Source organism: Sorghum bicolor, chromosome 10, assembly GCF_000003195.3.
Source record: "Sorghum bicolor cultivar BTx623 chromosome 10, Sorghum_bicolor_NCBIv3, whole genome shotgun sequence".
NCBI classification, from domain to species: Eukaryota; Viridiplantae; Streptophyta; class Magnoliopsida; order Poales; family Poaceae; genus Sorghum; species Sorghum bicolor.
Window position 1 is genome coordinate 51643119 of NC_012879.2, and position 10491 is coordinate 51653609.

The 10491-nt window shown below is 48.4% G+C and overlaps 1 protein-coding gene across 1 annotated transcript; it reads right to left on the reverse strand.

Annotated features, from left to right (window-relative positions):
* On the reverse strand, window positions 7813–8792 carry LOC8079331 (multiprotein-bridging factor 1c). The gene has a single exon (XM_002438579.2). The coding sequence runs from the start codon at window positions 8647–8649 to the stop codon at window positions 8182–8184; it is 468 nt and encodes a 155-aa protein (XP_002438624.1). The 5' UTR covers window positions 8650–8792; the 3' UTR covers window positions 7813–8181.

Below are 10491 nucleotides of genomic sequence, written 5' to 3' on the forward strand. Positions count from 1 at the left end.
AAAAATCAGCAGAAGGATCAGGAATCCTATCTCTACCTCGCCCGGGGAGCAGACTCCTTATGGGAGCTCGGGGCTCCTTGGGGGTCTCCCGCGGCGCCAGGGGCTGTCGGTCGGACCCCTGTCTCGCCTGCCGACGGCGCAGGGGGCACCATGTTGGCCTCGGCCTGCGACACCTCCACGGGGGCACTGGCTTCCGCCCCGGACGATGGGGTGGGCTCGGCCCGACCCTCCGGCACTACCAAATGAGGGGGCTCCTCGGGCTCGGCCTCCGATGCCTTCTCCCCCTCTTGGGGGCCTACGGGGGCCGAATCCTTACGAGGGGCGCTGTCCTCATCGTCCACAATGATGTGGGGGACGGACTGTCCGCCCCCCGGCGCCTGGGTCCCCTCGGGGGCCTCTGACCCACCTCGGGCCTTTGACCCCTCCGGGGCATCGATCCCCCCGGCAGGAGGGACTGCGTCGTCCTCCTCCATCAGCTCGTCAAGCCAGTCGACGTCGCCACCCTCACCCTCTATCTCCGAGACCGAGGTCTCGGGAGAGGGGGGCGGGGCGACCCCCGCCTTCTCGGCTTCACGATGATTTTTGGTGGAGATCTCCCGCCGCACCGCTTTCCGCGCTGCTTTGGCCTTCTTGTCCTCCTTGGCCTTCTTTTGCTCCTCGTTCCGGGCCCAATTCTTGGCCCGGATCTCCTTGTCCTCCGGGACAGGGGGTGGGGAATCCTTGACAACTCCCATCCTCTGCGAACAATCAGGGATCAAGAAAAACGCAGAAAGAAAAAGAGAAGAAAGCGCGAATGTCTACACTTACTAGAGAAATATAACCCTTCTCCGGGCGCATCGGAACCACCCGGGAGTTCTTCATGTCCGAGTGAGTCGTCCTCTCCACCCGGGCGGTGATGTCCGAAGCCGATATCGCCTCGGCTAACATCCTCGTCCCTGCCCAGGGGACCCCCCGGGTCATCTCGAACATGGGCACTCGCCGCTGCGCCAGCGGAAGCAAACTCCTCTTGTGGAAGGCGATTGCCACCGTGGCCGTGATGACTTCGGCATCTCGCAGCTTCTGAAGCCCTGCGAGAAGCGGGGCAAGCTTCTTCTGCTCCTCGGCCGGAGCGCCCCACGCCCACTTCATAGGAACCTCCGTCACCATCTTCCCGGTGTACTTCGGCAGCAGGTCGCCGTCGTTCCGAAGGTAGAACCACCTGCTCTGCCACCCCCGGTTCGACGAGGGCATCGAACTCCAGATGTACAGCCCGGCCCGCTGCTGACGGAGCTGCAGCGTGCAGCCACCGGCCCGCAGGGGGAATTTCTCCTTCCCCACGTAACGGGCCGCCATCTCCGCCTTGAAGAGGTGAAGCCAGAGATTCCAGTTGACTGGAACCCCAGGAATCCCTCACAAACCGTGGTGAAAACGGCGGCCTGCATCACCGAGTTTGGGTTCAGGTTGTGTAACTCCACCTCGTAGTAGTGGAGGATCGCCCTGATCAAACGGCCGGCCGGAATCCCGAACCCCCGGTCTAGGAACGACAAGAAGCAAACCACATAGCCCGGTGGCGGGTTTGGCTCCCTGTCGTTCGCCGAGGGAACGATCCACTCCGGGAACCCGACGTCCTTGAGAGGACGGAGAATCCCGGCCTTCACGCGCGCCTCCAGCGCGGACTTGGTCACATTGCTGGGCGGCCACGCCTCGACGCCGGCCATGGCTTCGGAGGAAGAGGAGAGTCTGCGCGGTGGAGATGGAAAAGAGGGCGGCAGAAGAAAGAGTAGGAGGCAGGGGCTTTGTGGCGCAGGAGCGAGAGGAAAGAAATCAAGCCCCCAGCGGCCGCTTTTATAGGAGGGGCGAGCCACGACCACGCCCCTGCGAGGAAGGCCAAGCGAGAGAGAGAGAGAGAGAGAGCAACCGTCGCCCACTCAGGTGAAAAACTCGAAGCGCCAACTCCCTCCGATTCCCGCGCCCGCCGCATGTGCGCATTAATTTCGCAGGCGAAACGTCCCATCCGGCCGGGGCGAGACGGCACGACCGTTTCGAGTCCCCGCGCGCCGCGCCTCAAAAGAAGCGCCCTGAAAAGTTATGTCAGGGCGGTTCCTTCCAGGGGACGCGGCGCCCGACCACCCGCTGACCAAGCATCACAGGAGGGTCTCCGTCAGGCGCAGTTTTCCGTCTCGCCCGACCCCATCGAGGCCCCGAGCTAAAATTGCAAGGTGGTCTCCCACCGGGCGCAGATTCCGTCTCGCCCGACCCCCAACACTACAAAACGAGTCTGAAAAAAGCCTTTCGAGGCCCAAAATCCCCAGGCCATGGCCACCCACGTTCCAGAGGTTGCGAGACTGACCTGCGACACAGGTTCGAACAGTCGCCTCAGGATAACTGAGCGAGGGATGACTGAAGATGAGCACAATAGAGGCCAAGGTCCGAGCCCAACAGGGAGTCGGCGCATCTTTACAAGTCATATCCGATACCCATGCGGGTGTCACGTGAGTGGGATCCCACCGAGGGAGGCATCAAGCCCTCGGAACCTAACGAACGGTTCCGACATCCACCGTGACTGCCCTCGGGTACTTTTTGAGATGTGCCCATAAGACCACTAGCCGACCCCTATCGAACGGGACTCGGACATCCACTTGGATCTACCCGCCTGCAGCTCCCGGGAAGCGTCGTCACTCGCCCATCGAGGGTAGTACGGCACGACCCACCCCTCCTCCGAGCGAAAGGAAGAATGAGGGACGTAATTACAAGACGAGAAAGAACCTGATCGACCCTTGCGGGGAAAGGGCTCGGGGGCTTTCTCACACCATGGGAACAGGCACTACGTGTAAAGAACACGCAACCTATCCCTTAAAACACTCCAGGCTATAAGCTGTCAAAGGGTGAAATCCTTTGAAGGAATAACACCATTCCTCCAAAAGGCTCGGGGGCTACACCCGGCGGGTGCGCTCGCGCGCACCCCCCGGAGAAAAGTAAAAGGCTCCTAGTCAACTACAGTCTCTGGGGAAAGAACCTCTAAAGAGGTGACCTCACCCCTTCAGAGGCTCGGGGGCTACTGTTGGGTACCATAATAAGGGATACCCAAATCAGAGCAATCAAAAAAGCAAAAAAAACATACTAACCACAATCATCAGGGTACGGGCCCCAGTGCATCCAACTCGCCCGACCCCTCAGGGCCTCGGACGAAAGTTCCGACTCGCCCGACCCCTCAGGGCCTCGGACGAAAGTTCCGACTCGCCCGACCCCTCAGGGCCTCGGACGCAAGTTCCGACTCGCCCGACCCCTCAGGGCCTCGGACGAAAGTTCCGACTCGCCCGACCCCTCAGGGCCTCGGACGCAAGTTCCGACTCGCCCGACCCCGTCCAGGCTCGGGCGCCGGACCCCACTCCGCCTGGGCAGCAAGATTTCCACCGCACGGCGCCCGTACCTATGACATGACAGACGCGATGGCTTCCATACCGCAGCAGGGCAAGGCGACAACTATTCCAACCACCCCGGGCACTGCAGCATCACCTTTTTCACTGTGTGCCCTTACCTCTTTCACTGTGGCATACTGCCGCACAGTAGAAAGGGAATGGGAGATGTAAATCAGCACCACTATTTGGGGTCTTTTCCCACTATTGACAAGATGTGAAGCAGTGCTGGCGATCCGACCCCCGTGACCCCTACAGGGCTCGGTAACCCTCTACAGGAACAGCCATGCTGTCAACCATCCCTCAAGGACGAGATGGACCAGCTCCAACGGGGTCGGAACTGTGGTTTCACCATTCCACCCAGGGAAATCAACTCATGTAAATCTTTGTCTCCCCTTGAGGCTATAAAAGGGGAGCCAAGACTCATAGCTAGGAGAGAGTTCAGGAAGTTCACACGCACACAACACTCTTTCTCAGAGCAGCAACCCGCACTCTGTCCACCACCAAGCCGAGACCTGGGACTTAGCCCTCTCTCGCAACCTGCTTGTACCCCCTACCACAAGCACCTTTGGGTGCAAGGTTATACAGAACCACCGATCGCACTGGACGTAGGGCATTCTTGGCCCGAACCAGTATAAACCCTATGTGTCTCACTTGCATCACCATCCAAGCTTGGTCAGTCACGCAGACTTATATTTGTTAGTGCCTAGACCACGAGTCTAGACGCCGACAAAAAGATAATTAATTATATAGTTTACTTATAATTTACGAAACGAATTTTTTAAACCTAGTTAGTTTGTAATTAGATAATATTTGTCAAATACAAATGAAGGTACTACAATGCCTATTTTGCAAAAAAAAAAAAGTCTAACAAGGCATAAGCTATCGGCCAGAGCCCGGCTTCTAGATCAAGCGCATGCACCTGCAGCACTTTCCCTGGCACACGGTCAGCGAGTCAATTTTACTCCCACTAGTCACTAGTTACACTTACACATGGTCCACGACACGATTCCACGGCGCGGTCGAGGGGTCGTCCATTCAAGTCTTTCGTGAATCGCGAGTCGCAACTCGATCGCGAGTGCCTAAGTGGAGTGTGCTCATCATGCATTTTGATTTTGTTTGCATCTTCTTCAGGAATCAAGGTCTTGTTTACTTTCAAAAAATTTTGCAAAATAAAAATAGTAACACTTTCGTTTGTATTTGACAAATATTGTCTAATTATGGACTAACTAGGCTCAAAAGATTCGCCTCGTCAATTCAGACCAAACCGTGCAACTAGTTTTTATTTTCATCTATATTTAATACTTCATACACACGTCCAAAGAATCGGTGTGATAAAAAATTTAAAAAATTTCGCAAAATTTTTGAGAACTAAACAAGGCCCAAACGATCGCAGGTGCTTCAGAGCCAGACGCCCACTACAGCGCCACTTTGGCCGGGCGGCGCCTGGTCAATATATTCACCCACCCTTGCGGCGCCACGCCCTGCCGTTTGCCCACCATTTACGTCACAGTTCCACAACACATACCTTGCTCAAGGGTACCGCTTGCTCAGCTCAAGACAGCCAGCAGCTACTACTGCTACTGCTATTTGCAGGGTCCCATGGACATGGAGGGATTACCCATCTCGATCAGGTGCCTCGCGCTTCTCCTCCTCTCGGCGTTCTTCAGCCTCCCGAGGATGCCGCAGCCTGCGCACGGCCGTCGTCACGGCGAGGCGACTGCGGCTGCAAGGGCGAGCAGGATCTACTGGCAGGCCCAGGCCGTCGACCAGATGGTGGCGTGCGCGCTGGTGCTCACCGCCCTCCTCGCCACCTACATCTACCATTAAATTTTGTAGTGTTTGGTAGTAACTATTATGAGATTTATGACACAGTTACCATCGTAAGTGTACAAGTAAGCTGTAGCATTTCCACTCCGAAGCGTGTATAGATTTTATATATCAAATATAAAAAAACAAGTTGATATATATCTATTTAACTATTACTGATTCTATTACAAAATATATGCCAGTTTGGTTTTGTTTTAAATAAAATTTCTTTACTTTTATATAGTTTATAGAAAAATTACATTAACATCTACAATATCATATTAGTTTTTATTAACTATTTATGGATTATGGCTTGATAGTGCAGTTATATATATATAGAATTATATCAAAATTAGATAAATCTATTTTGTATAGAGCTAAAATTAATTATAAGTTGGAACAGAGGGAGTAGTTTATGTTACTGACAAACCTTACAGTCTAAGCATGTTCGCTTGTATGAAAAACCATGGCTGAAAGTATCGTTCGCTGATTTGTTGTGAGAGAAAAGTATTGTCGTATGGTTGACAGATTCGGTAGATAAACTCAAGCAAACAAGACAACATCATGTTTGCATTGATGTGTGTGTGGTATAGGAAATCTAGGATCACACACTAGGTAGAAGACGATTGAGCCAGATTCCTAATAAAGGACAAAATAGACTTCCTAAAATTTACATGCGCTAACTCGAGCTGAGGCATACGTTGTGTAGAGAAAAGGGAGCGTTCCTTAGATGGGATCTACTTGTTCATTTGACTAATAAACCATGACAGAAAGTACTGTTAGATGATTTATTATAAAAAAACACTGCTCAATGGCTATGGATGGGACCTAGCTCCATAGCCAGACTCATGCTAGTGGGAGTCATCTATATATCCTACTAGAAGAATTCTTCTCGTGTTGTTGCGGGTAGTCAAGAGGAAATACAAAGATTTGAATGTAAATCCCTAAGAATACAGATGGATTTGGATGTAAACTACTTAAAAATAAAATATATATTGATGTTAGTAATGCAGGTACACTTATGAACTTGTTATGTAAGTAAATCACATATCAACTATAGAAAAAAGAATCACAAAACCTTATGGTTTAACTATATCAACATATATAACTCCGACAAGAAAATACGTCTAATATATGCTTTTGAGAGAAACTTAATTTATAGATGCAACAACTGAATAGATTAGGCCTGCAAAATAATCAGATTTATAAAAGTAAGGAGAAAACACTAACGGGACAGTGGAATAGTGGGACATCACAAAATAACATATACATGATCTACGACTGCGAGGAATGAAGGATAGCCTGCTGCATACACTGATGAAAATACCATGATCCAATTTACGACAAACAACACATGATCAACCAGCGATACCAAGAGTACGGGAATGAAGACCGTCCAGTGGACATGCAGTGTGTGGCATCATGTCCTGTGAAGATCGTAAGACTATCTCCAACAATCCTCACCCAAAATACAAGACCCATTTATCCTTTGTGTAGCGCTACAGGTAAAAGGTTCCATACCTATTTTTAGTCTTCTCCAACAACAAGACCTAAAAGACAACACTCTCTGCAAATGGGTATCGAGGAGAGAGGATACCCAAATTTGGGTTATGTCTCTTCTGATACCCAAAGTGGGTCTTGTGTATGGGTCCTCTGTTGGAGGCTATAGGTATTGTGTTGGAGACCCATTTTGGGTTTGGGTTCCCAAATGGCTCTCCTGTTGGAGATAGCCTAAGACTGGAATAGATTATAGAAAGTGTGCTTGGAAAGGATAGATGGTGAGCCTGCGATTATCTCGTGTAGACATGGTTTCTAACTTCTAACTTAGACTTGGTCTCTATGATTTTTGCTCTTTCTTCAATAATTATCTTGCCACATTAGTAAAACGCTTAGGTAATAGTATAATTAATGTAAATAGAAACTATGATAGTTTCTACGTTGAAAGTGCCCTTTCAGACACATAGACTCACATAAAAGAGTGCATACTTTAGGATAAAGTTATCACAGACGCCTCACTGTCTATCATTGAACGAGTGCATACCCAACGTACGCGCTCATATTCTACCTCTATGAGATTAGGGATGAAAACAAATTGGATACGGACGGATATCATCGATATCATATTTGTTTTCATATTTCTGGTCGAATTCGGATTCGAATACAGATAATGTCAATCATGTCGGATAAGATACGATTCGATGTCGACATGGTATTTAAGTATTCAGATACGGATACAAATAGATTTGAACTCCTCTAAACGAATTCGGTCTCGAATACGGTCAGAAAATATCCGTACCGTTTTCATCTCTATATGAGATTGACGAGGTCACCATAGACATCTCGTTGTCGATGGCCACGTTGCTTACCACTGAATAAGTGCATGTTCACCCCTGTCAACACACGCACACACCCTACCCCTATAAGATTAACAAAGTCAACCATAAGTGTCTCGCTGTCGACCTGAAAGAATAACCCCATTCATCCAAAAATAAATTTATAAAACGTTATGCAATGTATTAAGGTATATAAAAAAAGACAATGTTCAATGGAACGTTCATTAGATTCTAGCAACTTCACAATTTTCAATCAACCACAAATAAACGTCGGCGGCCAAAAAGACATCCATTATTCATTGCTCGGAGTATCCAACAAGGGCGCGGCAAAGTCGCGCCTGTCTTTCTAGTCTATGTTCGCAGTTCACATAAGAACAGAGGATCCGAGATTCATTCACCGGATCACTCGTAAAAATCGTAATATTGGGGCAAAGAGACCAGATAAAACCACGTGACCAAATCGAAACTACTTGCCCCTGTCATTTACCAATCAAGAGATCACTGGAAACTCGTTACATCCGCCCAATCACGATCCCATACAAACAGAAACTGCACATCCGATTGACCGCCAATTCAAAGCAGAGGTTAACCTATCCATCGACGGTGTAATCTGCATAAAGGCCATCACGTCGACTCACATCACATCATTTGCTGGCAGCCGCCAGGGGCGCGCCGACGCCCTTGCCACGGAGCTTGACCTCGAGGGCGCGCTCCATCTTGGCGAGCACGGCCTGGGCCGGCGCCGCCTTGCCGCTCTCGTACTCCTGCACCACCTGCGCGCGCTCGTTGATGCGCTTCGCCAGCTCGGCCTGGCTCCACCCTTTGGCCACGCGCGCCTTCTGGATCGCCGCGCGCACCTCGGCCGCCACGCGCTCCACCGCCGCCGGCTCCGTCGTCTCGTCCAGCTTGCGCGCGGGCGCCACGGTCGTGGACGCGAAGTGCTTGTTCGTGCCCGCCGCCGACTTGCGCACCGTCTCCACGGCCGCGCCCGACCGCAGCGCCTGGTTCACCGCCTTCGCCGACTTGAGGTCGGCCGCCTTCGGCTTCGTCCGGCGCAGAACCACCGGCTCCCAGTCCTGCGTGATGTTGCCGCTCAGCCTACCCGTCGGCATCGTTGCTTCTCTCCCTGCTCCTCCTATCTCCTCGTGGTTCTGATCTCGCGCACGGCGTTGATGGGACTTGGGAGGAGATGGAGGCGTTGGGCTTGGGCATATATAGAGAGAGGCCTAGAGGGTGGCAATGCCGCAATGGCGGTCGAGAAGGTTCCTGGACAGAGAACCTCGTGTGTTCTGGAAGGTTCAGGGAGGGGGATCGGTTGCATCCCAACCGTTGATTTGAGCAGGATAGCGAACCAGGCGGCTGCCGATTGGTTCAAAAACTTGGCCGCCACGGAAAATGGCAAGTCTTTTCCTGGTAAAAGAATTGGCGCCCACGGAACGGACGAGCCCACTGTATCTTTTTGGGCCGCAGCCCAGGGTAGTTATTAAAATAAGGCCTTGTTTAGTTTCTAAAATTTTTCAAAATTTCTCATCACATCAAATCTGGCGGCACATGTACACATGTATGATGTATTAAATATATATATGAAAATAAAAAATAATTGCACAATTCATCTGTAAATCACGAGACGAATTTTTCAAGTCTAGTTACTCTATGATTGGACAACACTTCCGACGCAGAAACTTGGGCGTTGTTTAGTTCACAAAAAATTTTACAAAATTTTTTAGGTTTCCGTCACATTGAATCTTTAGACGTATGCATAAAGTGTTAAATATAGACAAAAAATAAAAACTAATTACAGAGTTTGGGCAGAATCGACGAGACAAATCTTTTGAGCCTAGTTAGCCCATGATTAGACAATATTTGTTAAATACAAACGAAATTGGTACTATTTATATTTTGCAAAAAAAATTTGCAAGTAAAAAAGGTCTTGGCCACGCCGCGTGCTCTTTGTTTTGTGCTGTGACCAGAAATGAGGCCTTGTTTAGTTTCGAAAACTGAAAAGTTTTCAGAACTATAGCACTTTCGTTTTTATTTGACAAACATTATTCATCATAGAGTAACTAGGCTTAAAAAATTCATCTCGTGATTTACAGATAAATTGTACAATTAGTTTTTATTTTCGTCTATATTTAATACTACATATATGTGGCGTAAGATTCGATGTGACGTGGAATCTTGAAAAGATTTTGCTTTTTGGGGTGAACTAAGCGAGGCCTGATTCGGGATGAAGCAAGATACGTCATACGATCATGGCATAAATATCCTTATTATTTTCCATCTGGATACTACTAAGAAAGCACACTCTTAATTTCAAAAATTCAATCAGTTTTAAATCTAATCAAGTTTATACAAAAAATACTAACATTTATAGCGCCATAAGTATAATTAGATTAATCATATAATATAATTTTTATATAAGTTATATTTGGAAACATAAATGTTAATACTACTCCATCTGTCTAAAAAAATATACAATCCTAAAATAGTGCTAAGTCTATTGATTTGACGTTCAATCAAATTTACTTAGAAAGATATTGATATTTACGAGGTGTTTAGTTCCCCATAGAATCCAAAATGCAAAATACCAACTACTTTGGAGTGATGAAATACAAAATGTCAAAATTTTTAGGGTCATGTTTAGTTCCATCCAAAATGCAGAATTTATTGCCTTCATAAGGCTCTTTTTGGTTTTTTTGGCATCTTGAGGCCAAAATCCTAAATAGAGAATAATCACCTTTTTGCCAAATTTTTTGTATGATGTTTAGTTCCATTTTACAAAATGATAAATCAAAACCTATTTTTTTTGGAAAAAAGGAGAACTAAACACCCCCTTAGGCGGAGGTAAACTTTCTAATATAAATTTAGTCAAATTTAATATACTTTTACTTTGATTAGATATTAAATTACATAGTTTTTAGATGGATGTATTTTTATGAACTTAGTTAAATTTA

Coding starts and splice junctions, on each gene's coding strand:
- LOC8079331 (XM_002438579.2), bottom strand. CDS start 8,649: ATGCCGACGGGTAGGCTGAGCGGCAACATCACGCAGGACTGGGAGCCG.